A 21,060-nucleotide genomic window follows, 5' to 3' on the forward strand; every position below is an offset into this window, starting at 1 on the left:
CTTCTCTCACTTCACTCCAACTGCCTCCCTTGGAACTCTGGCCAATCAGGAGCTGTTGCTAGGCAACTTTGCAGGCAGGGAGGGGGGAAAAACACACTGACTCAACCAGCTCAGTAAACAAACTTTTCCGTCACAGAAGCTCCCCCCCAAACCCCATTCATTAAAATAGAATATAATCGTGGTGGACGAAAAGCATGAAACAAGGTGTCGGAAGGGGCGGTTGTGCCCAGGGGTGCGTCACTGGGGACTCCAGCACCACGAAACAGCAGCCCATAAATATAAAGTCCTTTGGGCATCATCTGCCTGAGGGGTGAGCTTACTTCACTCCTCAGTTTGTAGTCCACACTCAAGGCTGCCCGGAAAATACAGAGTAACTCTGGTATCCTCATAATACTATTTATTGCTATCTTGCGTGGAAAGACACAGTTTGCTTCGCAGGAGCCGCATTACACCCTGCCCAGGAATCATGCTTCAGTTGCCTGGGCCTTTCCCCTTGAATTTGAACTCTAGCCCTGGACAAATTATCTCTGCCGCCTCTCCTTGTATGCCTCAGGCCAGGGGTCAGCAACCTTTTTCAGCAGTGGGCCTTTTTCAACCCCTGTCCGTCAGACCTTGTGGGGGGCCGGACTATATATTTTTTTTGGGGGGGGGGATGACTGAATTCCTATGCCCCACAAATAACCCAGAGATGCATTTTAAATAAAAGGACGCATTCGGCTCATGTAAAAACACGCTGATTCCCGGACTGTCTGCGGGCCACATTGAGAAGGCGATTGGGCTGGATCCGGCCCCCAGGCCTTAGGTTCTCTTCACGGAGAGCGTGATCACAAGCTACCATGGCTGCGCTCTCCCTTCCCTGACAGAGGCGGGGAAGTGCGAGCATGAGAATTCTGCAGGGCTCAGGGCCAGGCTTATGCACTTCCTCCATCTTCCCCAAGTCCCTTCAACATCTCCACAGAACTCTTTTCTTTGCAATGAAGCCTTTGGCTTTCCCTCCTTCGGTGGACCTGTTCAACTGCAGCTTTTCTCTCTCAAGATCAGGGGTTGGCAAACTTTTTCAGCAGGGGGCTGGCCCACTGTCCCTCAGACCTTGTGGGGGGCCAGACTATATGGGGGGAAATGAACGAAATCCTATGCCCCACAAATAACCCAGAGATGCATTTTAAATAAAAGGACACATTCTACTCATGTAAAAACATGCTGGTTCCCTGACCGTCTGCAGGCCGGATTGAGAAAGTGATTGGGCTGCATCCGGTCCCCGGGCCTTAGGTTGCCTACCCATTCTCTAGACCAGTTTTTCCCAACCACTGTTCCGCGGCACACTAGTGTGCCGCGAGATGTTGCCTGGTGTGCCGCGAGATGTTGCCTGGAGGGAGGCAGGCGAGTCGGCCGGCGAGAGGCGGGGCGGCGGCGACGAGGAGAGGCCGCCCAGCGCGGGGCTCTCGTCGTCTGCCTGCCTGGCTGCCTGCGAGCTCGGCGGGCAGCGCCTCCGTCCGCAGCGCCCGCCTCGCGGCTCTCATTCCCTGCCAAAGCTCACCCAGCCAAGCCGCGCTCTCCTTCCTGCCTCGCTTTGCTGCCTCCTCCCCCCCCACCCCCAAAGCTTGGAGGTTCCCCGGCAAGGGGGAGGGGAAAAAATTGAAACTTACACTTTCGTGCGTCCCTCCCGGCGTGACGCTGCGCGCTGACGTCACGGGGCTGTAATGGTGGTGTGCCTCGAGATTTTTTTCATCAAACAAGTGTGCCTTTGCCCAAAAAAGGTTGGGAGACACTGCTCTAGACTAAGTGAGAGGAATCTTTAACCCTCCTGATGCTGAAAGCTATTGTGGTGTCGTGGTTAGAGTACAGTGGTACCTCGGGTTAAGTACTTAATTCATTCTGGAGGTCCGTTCTTAACCTGAAACTGTTCTTAACCTGAAGCACCAGTTTAGCTAATGGGGCCTCCTGCTGCTGCCGTGCCGCCAGAGCATGATTTCTGTTCTCATCCTGAAGCAAAGTTCTTAACCTGAGGTACTATTTCTGGGTTAGCGGAGTTTGTAACCTGAAGTGTCTGTAACCTGAAGCGTATGTAACCTGAGGTACTGTACTGGAGTAGGAGACCCGGGTTCAAATTCACACTGAGCCTTCAAGCTCACTGGGTGACCTTGGGCCACTCACTGCCTCTCAGCCTAATCTACATCACAGGGGTTTTGTTGGAGAAAAGGGTGGGGTAATGAATGAATGAATAGAACTACAATTCCCATAATTCCCAGCAAGCATTGGCAATGGGAGTTTGGTTTAATGGCCCCTGAAGGGAGTCCCTTGAGATCTTTTGTTAAAGGGTGGTATGTAAACCTAATTAATAAATAAGGGCCAACGGTTCCACAGACCTCCTGCTCTACATGACTGTTTTGATGGACAGATCAGCAGCCGCTTGGAGATTATGAAGGAGAGGAAAACACTTCTGGTCTATAAAGCAGAAACAGAAATTGAAAGCACCTGTTTGTCAGCATCACTAGGACTTGGAAATGAATGAGTCCTAGAAGCCTGGGTGTAGCCAAGGGGGGCAGGGTAAATATACATAGCAAATGGAGCTTCTGCGCCCCCCAAAAGACCTGCCACCCTAACAAAACCCTGAATACGCTCAGGCCTAGAAACAATTTTTTTGGGGAGGGGGGTACAGTTAAATATTAAATTAATAATAGTAATAACAATAATAATAATTTTATTCATACACGACCCATCCGGCTGCGTTTGGGGTCTGAAGCACCTTTTCCTACAACAGATTATACACCCCCATACGCTGTTTGAAGATTCAGTAAAATCTCTCATATTGTTGCAGAAATAAATGGATACACAACACTACGCACCCCCAAGAGGGGGTTGCCAAGGTTTGCTTTGTCTCTTTTTTAAAAAGACAAGATTTATGGGTTATCGTTTGTGTTAAGTTGTGGGCAAACATATCAGACGACACAGTGATTCTTCAAACAGCTCTTGTTTATTCTGAGGCCAGAACAGAACTGAACTGAAGAGCTCCGTCAGCCTGCTTATATAGAGCTCCAGAACAAAGTAACTGTTGCAACTTTCTAAAACTATCCAATCACTGAACGTCACTTTCGATCCTTCATTTGCATAACTATCTACAGCATCCCCCTGCTGGCTCAGGGTGAGACCTTCAGTACATAACAGTTTGGTGCTGCAGCCCCCAGCGACACACCCTTGGATACAACCACCCCTACTTTATTCTATTTTAATGAATGGGATGGGGGGGTGGCCAGGGTCTTTTTTGTCTCTTGAAAAATAAGAATGTTCTAGGCATTTCCCCTCCTGCTGGGTGTTTGTGTGATCATGCCGTTTGCAGTGTTAGAAATCCCCCAGGCAGGTTTTGCAACCGGCGCAGGTCCAATTGTGACTATGTGAATTCTGGATGGCCTCTCTAGCTAGCTTTCTTCTTTTTAATTATTATTTTTTAACTTGTAAAATCAAATAAAAACTAAGGAAGAGATTATCACATTACCAAATAGAGAGATTTCTCTGAATCCCTCGACTTCCCACCTTCCTCTCCATGGGCCCTATTGTCTACATTTTCAACTACATATAATTACATAAGCCATATTTTCTATCTGTCCGTAATATCCATCATATTAGTTACATTACAGGTGTTATTAAAATCCTGCTAATGTTTTCATCTGCTTACAGTGGCCCCCTAAATAAATTATAAACTTTCCCCATTCTTTCTTGAAATTATTGTCTTCTTGGTTCCTGAGCTTTCCGGTCAGTTTTGCCATTTCGGCATATTATAACAGCTTGATTCGCCATTCCTCTCTGGCCACTCTAGCTTTCTTAAGGAGGTATGCAAAAGAGATTATTTATCAATGTTTTAATGCGCTGTAAACCTCCTTGAGATTTTTTCTTTAAAATATAAAGCGGTATAGAAACAAAATGAATAGGAACGATAATAATAAATGTCATTGCCTCTCCCAAAATGGCGCCCATACATTCCATTGTGGTGACTGTAACATAGGTCACATTTGGCGATTCGCTTATATATCTAAGCTGCATATTTCTGTTTTGTGAAATTGGTAATTTGTGCTCCCTGCCACGGTTTCCAGGATTGCCAAAGGTGCCCCAGGCCAGAAGTCTTGGAGGATGCCTGATTTAGCCTCAAGCACCTAGATCATGAGGCGAGGCAAGCCAAGCCAAGCAGATATACGATGGAAAAATAAAAAATCTGACTCATTCTAGCACTTGTCATCTCTTTAATGCCATCTACACACAGAAGCGCACACAATCCTTTGATTTTTTAAAAAAATCAAGAAACAATCTGCGAGTTACTTTTCCACACATTTATCTTCCTTTTCTGGAGGGGTGGCCAGACTAGTGTGTAACCGGAGGCAGTTCAAAGCAAGTTTCTGGCCCCATGCAAAAGATGGGCAGAAGGGGCTCCCCAGAGAATTCAGCGTTTGCAAAGGTCTTGAGTAATTCTCCTGTATCAGCATCAAAAAAGAGAATTTGGCGCCCTGCGTAGTTAACAGTTGCCCGGAACCTCCTCAGCTTTGGCGCAGTAGGCGGCAGAGAGCGGCGGGTAGACCTGCCCTTGCCACCTGTGTGCCCCAATCCCCAGACGCCTACACCAGGGTAAAAGCTGTCCAAGCCCTTTCTCCTCACAGACTTCCGGGCGACCCCCACAACCCAGATGTCGGCAGTGCCTATGGTGACTTCCCAGCAGTGCCTCCCTGCTGTAAACTCCTCACAGCCCAGCACGAAGGGACGTCCGCTGAATCTCTCGGGATTGTCCGGCAGTTCTTGATGTGCCTCTCCCCACCTCGCGCTTCGACGATCCTCGGACAGGATCAGGTTGGGATGAGCGGTGTCCGGGTCCAGAGCTACACTTGCTATTGGCGTCGCAAGGAGACAAAGAGAAAAGAAAAGAGGAATCAGCTGGGAGCATAAACATTGTGAGCTTAGATCCACTCCAGGGATCACTGAGGAAGGGAGTTCCTTTCCTGACTGGACTGTGCCCCCCCCCGTGGCTTTGCTGCTAGGGTGGCCCAGCTTTGGCCCTCTGTCCAATTTCAAAAGCTCTTTGAAGCCACCATTCTCTCTCCCAATAGCCAACTGACCAAGGACGAAGAAGGGGAGCAATAAAAAGGCTGGGATCTCAGAAAAGGATTGACTTTGGACACTGGTTGTGTCCACTGTGGCCCCACCAGCTATTGACACATGGGCCCCAACAGCTCACCCTGATGGATAACTATGATTGAGACTCCTCAGCTTACCTTTCTTCAGAGAGAGTCCAGATGTTAGAGTGTCTGTGAAACGGAAAGCAAGAGAGATTAAGCATCACACACCGTCGTGGTGTTAATTAATGTTATAGCACAGAAAAAGTCAGCTGATTATAGTCATAATCCCCTTTCTTGTAAATTGAAGATAACTACTATCTGCTTTTGAAAATCTGCCTCTTAAGGTTACTGCCTTAAAGCGTTGGAGACGAAGGCCTGGCTAAACTTGTGTTATGACATAGTGTCGCTGAAACCAGCAAACTGATCATTTAGGTCTTGAAATCTAGAACATGGACAATTGAAATTAAGTAATTCAGACTCTATAATTGGCTGTACTTTTTTTGTTTTTGAATGTGGTAAGATGTGGCTTGATTTGTTATTAATATGGATCCCCCCTCTTTATTGGAAAATGAATAAAAATTATTTACAAAAAATAGAAACCTAGAAACCACCAAACTGATCATTATATTACTCACTATATTCTTGCACTCCCCCCCCCCCGGTTGGGTCTTAAGTCATACAAAGCTTCAGCCACAAAAGTGTGTGAGTTTTTTCAAGTGTCCCTGCATAAATCTGCATGTGGGTGAGACACTTGCTGAAGAAATAAACATGTTGCCCTCGTGCTTAGATGATGTAGACCAGAAAGGAGGAAGTTGTGGTCTTCACAATGTTGTTGGACTCTGATTATCGCTGTAGACCAGTATGAAGTAAGCAGCACATAAGCGGCACACAAAACACTACCAAAGCATTCTACATTCTAAATCTTATATTAATAATCCAAAAATTGAAAGAACAAGGGTACAAGATCTACTACAAAAGCCACAAACAGAAAACTCATTCAAATTGTGTCCAAAAGGAAGACACAGTCTTTAAAGTTCATTTAGCCAGGCTCCTGTAGATATCAACAAAGGTAAGTATCAGTGATGTTACACTCAAGGGTTAGATATCAACGAAATAAACATGTTGCCTTCATGCTTAGATGTTGTAGACCAGAGAGGAGGAAGTTGTGGCCTTCACAATGTTGTTGGACTTCGATTATCAGCTGGGCTGATGGGAGTTGGAGTCCAAAGGAAACAGAAGGCACCAGGCTGAGAGAGGCAGTCTCAGCAAATGGCATTTTGAGCTGTGGTTGCAGGACCTCCTTTCCCCCTCAGTGAAATTTAAATTCCTTCCCTTCTGACCCTCAAGTTCAATTTTTCTGGCTCTCCTATTCAATACTAGCATGAAATTCCTGCAGCCATTACCTTTGAACTGCTCTACGACAGCTTCCAGAAATGGATTTATATCATGGAAGTCCCAAACTTTCCACACCAATTCAAGAGGAAAAATCTTGGGAGCCTCAAATGCCTGTCTCCCCTCATGCCTGTGGAGAAATAAAAGGTTTAAATATGCCAGCTGGCTCTCCACCCAACCTCAAATTCCCAAAGGAACCAATAGGACGAGAGGGGAGAGGATCACAAAGGTCTCAAGAAACTGGCTGGTCAGATTCAAGGTGAATAATAAGAGGACAGCTGAAACGTATATTGAAATAAGCAGTGCAGGGAATAAAAGTGTGAACAATGGTTTGTTGCTTTCTTAGATACTTCCCTCTTTTGGAAGACGGTTGAGACTACCAGGTGGAAACAGAAAGAAAGGAAAGAGAATCAGAATTAAACGAGAGATAGAAACTGAGAAAAGGAAGTTTGGAAGTGAAAATAGGAACTTTAGAAAAAGTGGGCCCCTATTGATTTGTTAAAAGTTGGAGGTCACAAAGACCCATACTGTCCGCTTGGGAACAACGGGTGTTTTTCTTGCAGTCCACATCCTTCACAGAACCGCAAAGCGCAAAGGATAAGAAGAGGGATCTGCTTACCTCTGCAAAGTGCTTCTAATATCCTGCAGGGGAAAGAAAAAGAAGAGAACTGAGCATCCACGACTAGCCATCCATCGAAGCCCACGCCCCATGCCCCAGTCCAAGCAGGGTAATGTCATAAAATCAGAGCACAGCCTCTTAAATGAAGCCCTGAGCAGGAACCAAAGAGGACCAGTAAGGTATCAGACCAAGGGTCCACCTATTTTCAGCCCAACTCAGGTAATATAACCACAGAAGGGAAAACTTCTTAAAAGAAGCCCTGAAATGACAAACTGTCCCACACCTTAAAAGGCACAAAATAGGGCTCTGTTCATTGCAGGGATCAGGCCGAGGGATCCACCCAGTCCACAAGCAGGCCAGTAAGGCAACATCGCTAATTTGGGAGCCAGCAGCAGACCCATCATCAGCCAAGAGCAGAAAACATCTGATTCCATCATCGTTAAGTAACAAATTAAGGTGCACATGGCCACTCTCCTACCTGCAGGAATTCACTGGGGGGCTGCCGAAGCTTCTCCTCCAGCTCCCGGATGATATTTTGAAGAGAGTCAAGTTCTCTGGAGAGCCAGCCCAGCTGCTCATTCGATTTCCTCGCAATCTCATCCTCCACCTCTTCCATCTGCTTCAGCACCTGGTTTTCCCATTCTTCCAGAAATGAATGTAGTTGCTTAAACTCACCCTTCATCTTCTGCCTACCTGATATAATTTTTCTCTGCAAGAAACATGTGGAAAGAAAAACAGGCTGTTAGCAACATTGCCACTCCTTGTGCAGGATGAAGAGGGTTTGAGGATTACTGCAGGGGAACAGGGCGGGTGCTTCTGAATTTTTAGATTTTCACAGATGATGAGTCAGTTTTCAAGCAAAGGAAAATTTTCCTTCCAGTCACAGCAGGCTTCCCCAAACAAATAGGCATCTAAAAGAGTAAACCTGCCTGATGGCTTCAGTATGTTATTTTAATTCTCTCCCAAGCATTAATTCTTTTTCTTATTTGCTTACTTCCCAGTAAGAGCGACACTTACAACCAAGAATGAACTTTGCTTTCCTGTCGATGTTTTTTTTGCCTGAATTTGTTCCTCCTCCTCCTTCAGAGTCTTCAGGAACCCGCAGAACTGATCCTGAAAAGAAAAACCAAAGTTCCCATTTGGGTCCTATAATGGTATGGGGTTGCTCGTGCATAAGTTGCCGCCTCTCCTGGCTACGTTGCCTTGTTAAACCTTTCTGTCTGGACAGCCCTTCAATTCGTGGCTGCCTCAGTCGCTAGCAGAATCCGTCAGTGGGTGTTTCTTAAACCTTTTCCAACATAAAAGTTGTTTGACACCCAGTCTCCTCCTACTCTCTCTGCGCGGAAGTCTTCTGCGCAGGGAGGGCGTGGGTAGCGGAGGACCAGTGCTCTCCCCGCTGGTGTCCAGTGAAGAGTCTGGGAGCCCTCTTGCCGCTTCCCCCATTTGCCCCTCCTTATTCCTGGTGTTGCACTGAATTGCTTCCCCATCTGCGGAGCTGCCTCTCTCCCTGCTGGGCCCTTCTCCAGCATCATTAGAGAGCCTTCCCTTCTCCTCTTCCCTGACAGGTCCTGATGAGAGGTTTCTAGGAGATAACCATCATAATCGTCATCGAGACAGAGAGAGAAAGAGGAAAGCGAGAGGACAGTTGAATTATGTTATTGTTCCCTGGGTTCTGAGACTGCAGAGCCTGCTTCTGCCATCCATAGTATTGAGCCTACGACAGATGCAACTGATGAGTGTTATGGAGAAATGTTGAGAAAAGACCCAGAAAGCCCCTTCTGCAGAAAATGTCATCCTCTTTCTATCACAGGTTGGATTTCCTTCTTTTTAAATTATCATTCAAACAAATTGCCCACTAATGCAAGTAAAAGCTACGGTACTGCAGGGTGGGTATTGTGGCTGAGAAAGTGGTAAGTCATGTTTGTCCTGGAAAGCATTGTTGATATTCTAACAGGCAGGGAGCGGAAGAGTTTATGCCAACCCTGCAGTCTAGGATTGCTACAAAGTCTTAGTCCCTGCGGGTTATATTTTTTTAGGCGATGCAGTTGTGGGGGTTAGTTGATTGTTGCAGCATTGGGGCCGGTAGGGGTTGGTTAAAGCTGTTGGAATACACTGCTTGCACTACAAGCCTAAGACCAAACACCAGTGGCAGACCTACATTAACACAATTGGTTTAAACTCATGAATCTTGAGTTCTTTGCATAGTTTAGGGCTGGCAACAGGAGAAAGGAAGGTGGTTTTATGCCTCTAATGTTTGTTGTTGTTGGGCAGTACTTGTGTATATGTAAATAGAATGATTAACACTGAAATACCACCAAGGGGGAAAATCTTCACCTCTTGATCTGAGCCATCAAAGTATTTTTTCCCTTTATAACAGCAAGCATCTCCGAGAAGCCCCAAACATCAGCCTTCTAGGTTTTATTATTTGCTTGCCTTTTTAAAAGCAATTGTACATTTCTTTCCATCCCAAAGAATTTATGTACTGTACTGGTATTAATTCTTTCCCTTTTTTCAATGCATGCTCTGCTATTAGTATTATCAGATTCTGAAAGGGGAAATTCAGTTTGTACTCATTTGGGCTGCATTTATTTTTCCTAGAAAGGCCACCTTAACTTCGTTCAATCTTTCTAGATCAGCTTAATTATCATTTTTTAACACAATCATACCTAATATACACATCCAGTGGAGTCTTATAAGGCAAGCCAGCCTCAGTCCCATAAAAGCCAATATCTATCTTAGGATGTGTAAAATAATTAGATGAGAGGCCTCCTGAGCATGTGCAGAGTCAGTTGACAGCAGACTGCCTCCCTCACACCTAGGATTAGAGGGATAAACACTCACTCAGAGGAGACAGTGGTTTATGGACAGCCTTTAACCTTGATTGCTGAATGGCTCAGTTTGGTTAGAGCATGGTGCTTATAACATGAAGGTTGCAGGTCCGATCCCCTTATGGGACAACTGCATCTTCCTGGATTGCAGGGGGTTGGACTAGATTGTCAGGATCTTTTCCAAGTCTACAATTCTATGATTTTAATTCCCATCATATATACTAGCTGTTCCTATGAATGGTTCATTCTTACCTTGTAGTCTTGGACGGCTTCTTCTACAGGAACCACCCTGTGGCCGCTGTGCCCTTGGGATGTGTCACACTCCCCACAGAAGGGGGCTTCGTCGTCCCGGCAAAAGAGGTCCAGGGTCTTCTGGTGCCTATGACATTCTGAGCGCCTCCTTTGAGCCTCTCTCTCCTCAGAATGATCCCACTCACTGATGATTCCGACCATATTTGTGAGAAGCCTGTTTCGATTGTAGTCTGTTTTGACAGCCTTTCTGCACTCGGGGCACCTGGTTTTCTTACCAGACTCCTCCCAGCACCTCAAGATGCAGCTTTCGCAGAAGTTGTGCCTGCAGCCCAGTTCCACCGGACGAGTAAAGTAACTGAGGCAGATGGAGCAGGTGACTTCACTCCGGATCCTCTTCCTGTACCTCTCCTCAGCCATGGCTCCACTCCTGTTGTGAGGGACCACTCTCCTTCTCCAGAAGCAGCCCCACCTGGAAGAGAGATGGAGCAGAGTTAGGATCCCTGTGAACTTTAATCTGAAATGGGAAATGTAAGCCCTGCCCCATCCGCATGGACCTTCTCAGCAGTGGCACCTGCCCTGTGCAATGCCCTCCCATCAGATGTCAAGGAGATAAAATACACAACGTTTAGAAGAGATTGTAAGGCAGCTCTATATGGGGAACTTTTTAATTTTAAACGTTTTATTATGTTTTATATGTGGGATCAAAGAAATGCCTCTCCTACACCCTGGAAAGAAAGATGATCACCCTCCCTCAAGTATTTGGGAAAGGCAAATCTCATCACAAGAACCACAAATGGAGACAGATTCCTCCTCACCAGAACAGCCATGGGGTCTGTGGCTCAATGGGTAGAGCATCTGCTTGGTAGACCAAAGGTCCTAGTTCAATTCCTAAAATCTTCAGAAAGGATTGGGAGGGACCAATGTCTGCAACCTGAACTGCAATTGCCCAATGTTTCCCCCCATAGACGGCTATAAAATTGCTGGTGGTCTTGGCAGACCCCTTAATGATTTGCTTTGGTTTGATTCCTGCAATGTAGGGGGTTGGACTAGATGACCCTTGGGGTCCCTTCCAACTCTGCAATTCTACGATTCTATGATTTTCTTGCCTTTTTTTAGCAGTTCCAATGGACTGTGTTCAATGGTTTAGAATTGCATTCTGTTCCTTCATATATATATATATATATATATTTGTGTGCTATTTTAATACGTTTGCCATTTGCATTCCCAGTAATTCAAAATTTAATGCAATAAAAAGGTAATATATACAGCAATAAAAATACAATCGAAAATCAACATGGATGTTTAATGGAGGCCACCTCAGTTAAGCTTGCCATTGAAGTTTTTCGCGGTGTGGAAAAACCCTGGTCCAGAAACAGCTTCCTTTGTATTTTATTTTATTTAACACATACACCACTTTTTATAATAAAATCTCTAGGCAGTTGACAATAAAGATTTGTCTTTAAAGGACATAGGAGAGGAGGTAAACCGGGGGCTGGATGTGAGAGAGGCACTTTTAACTTCATTTTTAAAAATCATGAGGATGGTTCCCATGATGTAGATCACAAAGAGGACGCCGTATTATTTGCCGCGTTTCTTAGCTGCTGTGTACAAAAACGTGGCTCCTATCGAATTAGCAAAGTAAAAGATGGAGAGGTTAAATGGGCTAAAATCCAGGTGTAAACACAAAGCAAAACCGCGTGCGATAGGAAAGTCCTAAAACGTTCATCCAGCAACACAAAGAAGAGCAGGTCGCGGCCCGTCGTGGGAAGTGCTAAAAAGAGCATGGGTGGCGCTGGAATTTTTGGGAGCTAAACTCCCCCACCCGCGCGCCCCAAAAACCCGCACCTGGAGGTGGCAGGATTTGAACCCGGGACCTTCTGTACGCAAAGCAGATGAGAGAAGACGGACACGCACATTGAAGTTACGGAATCTTGAGAAATTCATCTGCCTTTCCCCCCACCCCGCCTCGTTTTTCTTCCTAATTTAACAACAATTTCTAAGAAATCTGAACCCTTCGTTTCATATAGAAGTTTTCTATAGCTCACTCAGCTCGCGGAAAGAGACCTGCAGTCCCGATTCTTTTAAAGAATCGCCAGTGATGTCCAGGAAGGACAAAACCGAGGCCAGGGGGGAAGAACCACCGTCATTCATCTTCCCATCGCTAAATGAAACGCACCCACACGTATCGTGTACACGTGAGGCCATCCCCACGCAAGGAGCCCGCAGCGTTACGCGCGAACCTGTTGAGGCATAAATCTCGCTTAACTCCATTATGTTAGGAAACGAATATGGATGCTGAGTTTGATGGTTGTAATTTTTCTTTTTCTTTTTTTGTTTTGCTTTGGAAATAACAATTATTTTTTTAAAAAAATCACGCTGAGTTCCTTGATCGGGGTCTGCAAATGGGGTCCGAGAATAAATTTACCTTCATTTTTCCGAGTCCGGACATAGCAGAGATAGGGAGCTAAGGAAAGAGAGGGGGGGTATCACAAAATAAAAGCCATTCACACGACCGTGTACACGTATCTCCCGCGCGACATGCTAGGAAAGGGTCCTGCCGGGTGAGGCGCGCCTATTGAGCAATGAATCTCTCTCACCTTAGAGATCTTGAGAGACGAGATCGGTGAGCAAAGCAGATCCGAGCCGGAGAATCCTTCCGTCTCCACGTCCGTCCAAAGCAGGAATTCGTAGCGCTCCTAATCCGGCGGAGAGAGGAGCAAGGCGACCCCTTTTTGCCCGATCCGGAGCAGCTCTGGTGAGCAGCAAGAGGAGGAGCCGAAGCAGAAGGAAACGAAATCAAAATCGCCGCCGCGAGAAAAGTAGCCAGTCAGAGACTGCAACTCTGTGGATGAATGGATAATGGTTATGAATGGAGAAGCCGGGGGCGGACCAACGCCGCTTTACTTGGCAGCCAATCAGCTCTTGAGGGGCTCCAAAATGCAGATCTGCGATTCTTTCCATATATATGGAGAATTGAGGCAACCGTATTCAGGGAGCCAATCAAATCAGGCAAGGTCGCATTCCCTGCTCTTATTCTGCATTCAAAGAGGAGGTGCGTGTCTGCATTTCAGAAAAGCATTTTATTACATGATGTTCACATATAATAGATATGATTTAAAATGCAATCAGCCTCTGGTTATCATTGCTTTGTGGGGAGCGGGAGCGGAACAGCAGCTTAAAGTTAGAACCGATAGTTCAGAGCATGTTTATGGGCTTTGGAGCCCAGAATTTCGTTGTCAGCAATATGCTGATGACACCCAGCTCTTCCTGTGAGGCAGCGCGTGTCCTGGACTTAGAAATGGACTGGATTAGGTAAACCCCGGCCCACATAATCGATCGCATGAAACAGCACACGCACACCGTTTGAAGGGCGCCGTCCACCAACTTTGGGGCTGGCCTCCTCAAATATTCTATATTTTATAGGACTTGGCTCCTATGCCGGAGACAAACTTTGCAGATTTTGATCCTATCAGGCTGGGACTCCCTTAGGCATTGGGAGAGGCTAGGCATCTGCAGCCCTGGAGGCATCCCCGCCCCCCTTTTTGCAAAAAAAGGTGCGAGAGGGACTATGATTGGATCTTCTACTCGTCAACAAAGCCACTTGCAATTGAATAAGATACACTTATCTCTTGCATGAAGCGACTGCCTTTCTTTCTTGCCTTGCAAAAATGGCTGCCCTGCTCCAATGGTGTGTCTAAATGAAGGGAAGGGAGGGCTAGGTGTTATTGTTGTAATGTAGACAGTGGAAATAAATCAAAATTTTATTTTAAAAATTGACCATTTTAGAGGAATGGCAGATGAAGATGATGGACTTTTCAGAGCTAGCCGACCTGTCTGGAAGAGTCTAAGACCAGAAGGAGGAGGAGTACCAGGAAGAATGGATGAAATTTAAAGTATTCACTTAAATACGTTAAGATAACTTAATTGGAAAAACTGGCAAATATCAGATAGGCTTAGGATTTAAATATGTGATGTTAGAGAATAATATGTTTAAAGTTAAAATGGAAAGAAAGAAAGATATTAAGTGAATAAGTTAATATTACGAGAAAAGTTGGTTTTGGAAAACTGTTACAATGACATACACTGAAATTCAGCTAGGGTGATTTGAGGAAGTCACTTAACAATGTTACTAAGATTGGATCAAGTTCAGTTATGATTTATGTTTGTTTGTTTGTTTAAAATTTTGGAAAATCAATAAAAATTTTGAAAAATAAAAATTGTCCATTTTATTGCATGATGTTCACATATAATAGATATAATTTAAAATGCAATCAGCAACAATCATAGCTTCTGGTTATCATTTCTTTGTGGGGAGCGGGAGCGGAACAGCCGCTTAAAGTTAGAACCGATAGTTCAGAGCATGTTTATGGGTTTTGCAGCTCAGAATTTCGTTGTCAGCAATATGCTGATAACACCCAGCTCTGTGGCTCCTTTAAAGCATCTGCCGGTGAGGCAGCGCATGTCTCACCCCCCCTCTTATTCTGCGGGGGGGGGGGGGAGCCGTGTCTGCATTTCAGAAAAGCATTTTATTGCATTTTCACAAATATTGTAATCAGAGCTTTTTTCTTAAAAAAAAAAATGTTTAGGGGTACTGTACTCTATTCCGAACTTAAAAATGGAAAGCGTAATGCTGGTGGTCAACAAAAGAGGTTCAAAGACTCTCTCAAGGCAAATCTTTAAAAATTTAGTATAAACACCAACAACTGGGAAACACTGGCCTGTGAGCGCTCCAGTTGGAGAACAGCCTTTACCAAAGGTGTCATGGGCTTTGAAGACGCTCGAACTCAGGACGAAAGGGAGAAACATGCTAAGAGGAAGGCATGCTTGGCAAACCCTCACCGGGATCAACTACCGCCCGGAAACCAATGTCCCCACTGTGGAAGGACGTGTGGATCCAGAATTGGCCTCCAGAATCACTTACAGACTCACTGTTAAGACCGTGTTCATGGAAGACAATCTTACTCAGCTACAGGTGGTCGCCAAAGAAGAAGAAAGAAGAAGATAACACACAGCATTTGCAGGTGAGGCAGCAAATGTCATGGACTTGGCAATGGACTGGATTAGGTAAACCCCGACCCACATAACTGATCACATGACACAGCACATGTACAGTGGTACCTCGGGTTACAGACGCTTCAGGTTACGTGTTTTTGAGTTGCGCACTGCGCTGAATCCAGAAGTACCAGAACGGGTTACTTCCGGGTTTCGGCGCTCACACATGCGCAGAAGCACCGAATCGCGACCCACACAGACACGGCGCTGCGGGTTGCGAACGTGCCTCCCGCACGGATCACTTTCGCAACCCGAGGTTCCACTGTACACCGTTTGAAGGGCAACGTCCACCAACTTTGGGTGGGGGGCTGGCCCCCTCAAATATTTTATATTTTATAGGAGTTGGTTCCCATGCTGACTCATTTCCCCCTTTTTTGCAAAAGCATTACTAGTGGGAGTGGGACTTTGACTGGATTTTCTACTCTTGAACAACCCATTTGCAATTGAATCAAATATGCTTATCTCTTGCATGAAGCAACTGCCTTCTGGCATGCCTTGCAAGAACGAATTCCTTTCCCCCCACAAATAAACCAGAGATGCATTTTAAATAAAAGAACGCATTCTACTCATTTGAAAACACACTGATTCCAGGACTGGATTGAGAAGGCAATTGGGCCGCATCCGGCCCACGGGCCTTAGGTTGCCTACCGCTGGTCTAAAAGAAGGGCTTGTTTTGTAGGCAGCCCTGGCTACGAGCGCCTCAGGCGAATGGTGTCTCAGGTCCTGGCCAAGGGGGTGCTTGTGAGGAGGCACCTCTCCATGGGGCAGGGGGGCAGCTCAGAGACCAGGGGCAGCAGCTGTGGCACCTCTCCATGGGGCAGGGGGCAGCTCAGAGACCAGGGGCAGCAGCTGTGGCACCTCTCCATGGGGCAGGGGGCAGCTCAGAGACCAGGGGCAGCAGCTGTGGCTGCCCAGAGGACAAGACTCTAAGCCAGTGTAGTGTAATGTTTAGAGCCCACAAAAATCTCTTGCAGTTGCAGTCAGAATGCAGAAAACCAATCAGAGAAACATGCAGTTGTTAAGTATGCTGTTTGAAAGTGCACAACACAGTGTGACTTTAAATGACCTTGTGGATGAAACATCAGGGTTTGGATCGAAACATTATAAAAGTAGGTCATGTTGTAAATAGACAGACATGGAACTGAGCGCCAGGCTGGTTTAGTTGTTTCCAGAGTCACCTGAGATTTCAAATATTTTTATCCTAGTATTGTCCAACCAACCAAGGGTGCTGTAGGCATATATTCTAGGATTGCTCACATCGGAAAATTTGGACCAACAGTAGGAGAACACTTCAATCTCCCAGGACATTCTGTACAAGATCTCAAAGTACTGTAGCTATCTTAAAGGTAGAGGGTAAAGGGACCCCTGACCATTAGGTCCAGTCGTGACCGACTCTGGGGTTGCATGCTCATCTCGCTCTATAGGCCGAGGGAGCAAGCGTACAGTTTCTGGGTCATGTGGCCAGCATGACTAAGCCGCTTCTGGCGAACCAGAGCAGTGCACGGAAACACCGTTTACCTTCCCGCCGGAGGTACCTATTTATCTACTTGCACTTTGACATGCTTTCGAACTGCTAGGTTGGCAGGAGCAGGGACCAAGCAACAGGAGCTCACCCCGTTGCAGGGATTCAAACGATTCATAGCTGTCTTATTACAAAAGAATTTCAGAAATAGACTGGAAAGAGAAGTTGCTGAATTGCAACATATTACCAAACTTAAAACCATGGAGAGACCTGGTTGGAATAGAGACATTGGATTCTTACCTCATTATACATGATAAAGCTATTTTTAGCCATCTCACCCCTTGCTTTTTCCTGTAAGACCAATTGCAGTCGTCAACAGGTTTACCACACCTATCAGCTAATCACCCATTCCCACCACCCTATGAGTAATACCCCTCCCCACCCTCTCACTATATATAAAGGTCTGGTGACTTCTGTTTCAGTGTATCTGAAGAAGTGTGCATGCACACAAAAGCTCATACCAATAAGAAACTTAGTTGGTCTCTAAGGTGCTACTGGATTTGGGTAGCAGGTGGCGCTGTGGGTTAAACCAGGGAGCCAAGGACTTGCCGATCAGAAGCTCTGCGGTGAACCCTGCAACGGGTCCCTGCTCCTGCCAATCTAGCAGCTCGGTCCCTGCTCCTGCCAACCTAGCAGTTTGAAAGCATGTCAAAGTGCAAGTAGATAAATAGGTACCGCTCCGGCGGGAAGGTAAACGGTGTTCCCATGCGCTGCTCTGGTTTGCCAGAAGCAGCTTAGTCATGCTGGCCACATGACCCGGAAGCTGTACGCCGGCTCCCTTGGCCAGTAAAGCGAGATGAGCGCCGCAACCCCAGAGTCGGTCACGACTGGACCTAATGGTCAGGGGTCCCTTTACCTTTACTAAACTGAAAACTATGGAGAGACCTGGTTGAATAGAGATTATTGGATTCTTTTCTCATTACACATGCTAAAGTTATTTTTGGTCATCTGCATACTATCCCTTGCTTTTTCCTGTAGGATTAATTGCAGTCGTTAACAGTAGTCAACAGGTTTACCATACCCATTGAGTCAATAACCCATTTCCTACTACCCTTCTGAGTAAGACCCCTCCCCACTCTCCCACTATATATAAGGGTCTGGTGACTTCTGTTTCAGTGTATCTAAAGAGGTGTGAATGCACACGAAAGCTTTTACCCAGAACAAACTTAGTTGGTCTCTAAGGTGCTACTGGACAATTTTTTAAAAAAATATTTCCATTGTCTATATTACAACAATAATTCCTAGCCCTCCCTTCCCTTCATTTAGACACACCCGTTGAATCAGGGCAGGGCAGCTATTCTTGCAAGACAAGACGGAAAAGCAGTCGCTTCATGCAAGAGATAAGCGTATCTCATTCAATTGCAAGTGGCTTTGTTCAGGAGTAGAAGATCCAATCATAGTCCCTCTCGCGCTGGTAATGCTTTTGCAAAAAGGGGGGCGGGGATGCCTCCAGGGCTGCAGATGCTTAGCCTCTCCCAATGCCTAAGGGAATCCCAGCCTGATGGGATCAAAATCTGCAAAGTTTGTCTCGTGCATAGGAGCCAAGTCCTATAAAATATAAAGCATTTGAGGCGGCCAGCTCCAAAGTTGGTGGACGGTGCCCTTCAAATGGTGTGCGTGTGCTGTTTCATGCGATCGATTATGTGGGTCGGGGTTTACCTAATCCAGTCCATTTCTAAGTCCAGGACACGCGCTGCCTCACCGGCAGATGCTGTAAAGGAGACGCAGAGCTGAGTGTCATCAGCATATTGCTGACAACGAAATTCTGGGCTCAAAACCCCATAAACATGCTCTGAACTATCGGTTCTAACTTTAAGCTGCTGCTCCCCTCCCGCTCCCCACAAAGCAATGATAACCAGAGGCTGATTGCATTTTAAATCATATCTATTATATGTGAACATCATGCAATAAAATGCTTTTCTGAAATGCAGACACGCACCTCCTCTTTGAATGCAGAATAAGAGCAGGGATGCGACCTTGCCTGAATGGATGGCTCCCTGATTACGGTTGCCTCAATTCTCCCTATATAGGGATAAGAATTGCAGATCTGCATTTGGAGCCTCTCAAGAGCTGATTGGCTGCCAAGTGAAGCGGCGTTGGTCCGCCCCCGCTTCTCCATTCACAACCATTATCCATTCATCCACAGAGTTGCAGTCTCTGACTGGCTACTTTTCTCGCGGCGGCGATTTTGATTTCGTTGCCTTCTGCTTCGGCTCCTCCTCTTGCTGCTCACCAGAGCTGCTCCGGATCGGGCAAAAAGGGGTCGCCTTGCTCCTCTCTCCGCCGGATTAGGAGCGCTACAAGTTGCTGCTTTGGACGGACGTGGAGACGGAAGGATTCTCCGGCTCGGATCCGCTTTGCTCACGGATCTTGTCCCCCAAGATCTCTAAGGTGAGAGAGATTAATTGCTCAATAGGCGCGCCACACCCGGCAGGTCTCTTTTCCCTAGTATGGCGCGCGGAAGATACGTGTACACGGTCGTGTGAATGGCTTTTATTTTGTGATACCCCCCTCTCTTTCCTTTGCTCCCTATCTCTGTTCTGTCCGGACTCGGAAAAAGAAAGGTAAATTTATTCTCCGACCCCATTTGCAGACCCTGATCAAGGAGTTGAGCGCGATTTATGGCTCAACAAGTTTGCGCGTAATGCTGCAGGGTCCGTTCCCAAAAATTCCAGCGCCATCCACGCTCTTTTTAGCACTTCCCACGATTGGCCGCGACCTGCTCTTCTTTGTGTTGCTGGATGAGCGTTTTATGACTTTACTATCGCTCGCGGTTTTGCTTTGTGTTTACACCTGGATTTTAGCCGATTTAACCTCTCCATCTTTTACTTTGCTAATTCGATAGGAGCCACGTTTTTGTACACAGCAGCTAAGAAACGCGGCAAATAATACGGCGTCCTCTTTGTGATCTGTTTAAATGAAGTTTAAAGTGCCTCTCTCACATCCAGCCCCCGGTTTACCTCCTCTCCCATCTCTTTAAACATAAACCTTTATTGTCAACTGCCTAGAGATTTTATTATAAAAAGTGGTGTGTGTGTGTTTAATAAAATAAAATACAAAGGAAGCTGTTTCTGGACCAGGGTTTTTCCACACAGCGAAAAACTTCAATGGCAAGCTTAACTGAGGTGGCCTCCATTAAACATAATAATAAATATAATAATAAATTTTATTTATATCCCGCCCTCCCCAGCCGAAGCCGGGCTCAGGGCGGCTAACAACAATCAAATAATCAAACAGTAAAATAGTTACACAATCTAAAAATATTTCATTATAAAAATTAATTAAATTAAATTGAAGGCAACCAATTAAGCAAAATTCTGTGCAGATTGCCAGAGGAGGGAGTCAGGCTGCGCCCTGACCAAAGGCCTGGCGGAACAACTCTGTCTTGCAGGCCCTGCGGAAAGATGTCAGGTCCCGCAGGGCCCTAGTCTCGCGTGACAGACCATTCCACCAGATTGGAGCCGCAGCCGAGAAGGCCCTGGCTCTAGTTGATTTTCGATTGTATTTTTTATTGCTGCATTTATTATATTTTTGTTGCATTAAATGTTGAATTATTTGGAATGCAAATGGCAAACGTATTAAAATAGCACGCAAATATACAGGGCACAAAACCACAGCTCGCCCATATACACGAAGCCAAGCCAGAGCACAACTAAGTGCAGTACAGCCATCTTCTCAGAAAAATCTCTTCACAAGCTCAAAAGGTCAAGACACGAAAGCTATAGCAACTAATCCACACTTAATGACCCACCTAAGTGGTACTCAGAATATCACTCAAGATATCACTCAAGATATCCCCCAAGTAATTAAGGAACAAAAGAAGAAAAGGCACAATAACCTGGGAACTTCTTCTCTGCACCACACCCCCTCAACAGTATTTATAGGAACTCAAACACTGAGATCCTGCTCTGTTCCAGTAACAAGAAGCCGAAAGCACCAGCCTGAAGATGACGAGTGAGACCTCGTCGAAACGTCGCCTAGACACCCCAACTCTTACACGGGAAGACACCCGAAGACACCAAAACCTACATTCCTGTACCCGTGAAAATCTACGAAAGCAAATATATATATATATATATATATATATATATATATATGAAGGAACAGAATGCAATTCAAAACCATTGAACACAGTGCATTGCAATTGCTAAAACAAGCAAGAAAATAATAGAATCGTAGAATTGCAGCGTTGGAAGGGACCCCAAGGGTCATCTAGTCCAACCCCCTACATTGCAGGAATCAAACGAAAGCAAATCATTAAGTGGTCTGCCAAGACCACCAGCAGTTTTATAGCCG

At 45.9% G+C, this 21,060-nt stretch overlaps 2 protein-coding genes across 4 annotated transcripts in view; one reads left to right on the plus strand and one right to left on the minus strand.

Moving 5' to 3' along the window:
- Positions 1–10,607, minus strand: part of LOC308579642 (zinc finger protein RFP-like) — a gene marked incomplete at both ends in the record, with an annotated part of 42,939 nt that extends 32,332 nt beyond the window's left edge. The window contains 5 exons of the mRNA XM_081180589.1: positions 6,503–6,621; positions 7,111–7,133; positions 7,589–7,819; positions 8,170–8,223; positions 10,191–10,607. Coding sequence (XP_081036715.1) covers positions 6,503–6,621; positions 7,111–7,133; positions 7,589–7,819; positions 8,170–8,223; positions 10,191–10,607 — 844 coding nt within the window. The remainder of the gene's footprint in view (positions 1–6,502; positions 6,622–7,110; positions 7,134–7,588; positions 7,820–8,169; positions 8,224–10,190) is intronic.
- The window catches only part of LOC308580846 (E3 ubiquitin-protein ligase TRIM7-like), a 79,827-nt gene that overhangs the window by 52,695 nt on the left and 6,072 nt on the right, over positions 1–21,060 (plus strand). Inside the window, exons 8-10 of one of the 3 annotated variants that reach the window (XM_081183071.1) lie at positions 8,197–8,264; positions 8,676–8,920; positions 13,977–14,186. The gene's annotated coding sequence lies outside the window, so the exon portion shown is untranslated. Of the gene's footprint in view, positions 1–8,196; positions 8,921–13,976; positions 14,187–21,060 lie in introns of those variants that run through there. The other 2 variants (XM_081183072.1, XM_081183073.1) reach the window with 2 other exon arrangements.

Source organism: Podarcis bocagei, assembly GCF_964188305.1.
Source record: "Podarcis bocagei genome assembly, chromosome: 2".
Classification (NCBI taxonomy): domain Eukaryota; kingdom Metazoa; phylum Chordata; class Lepidosauria; order Squamata; family Lacertidae; genus Podarcis; species Podarcis bocagei.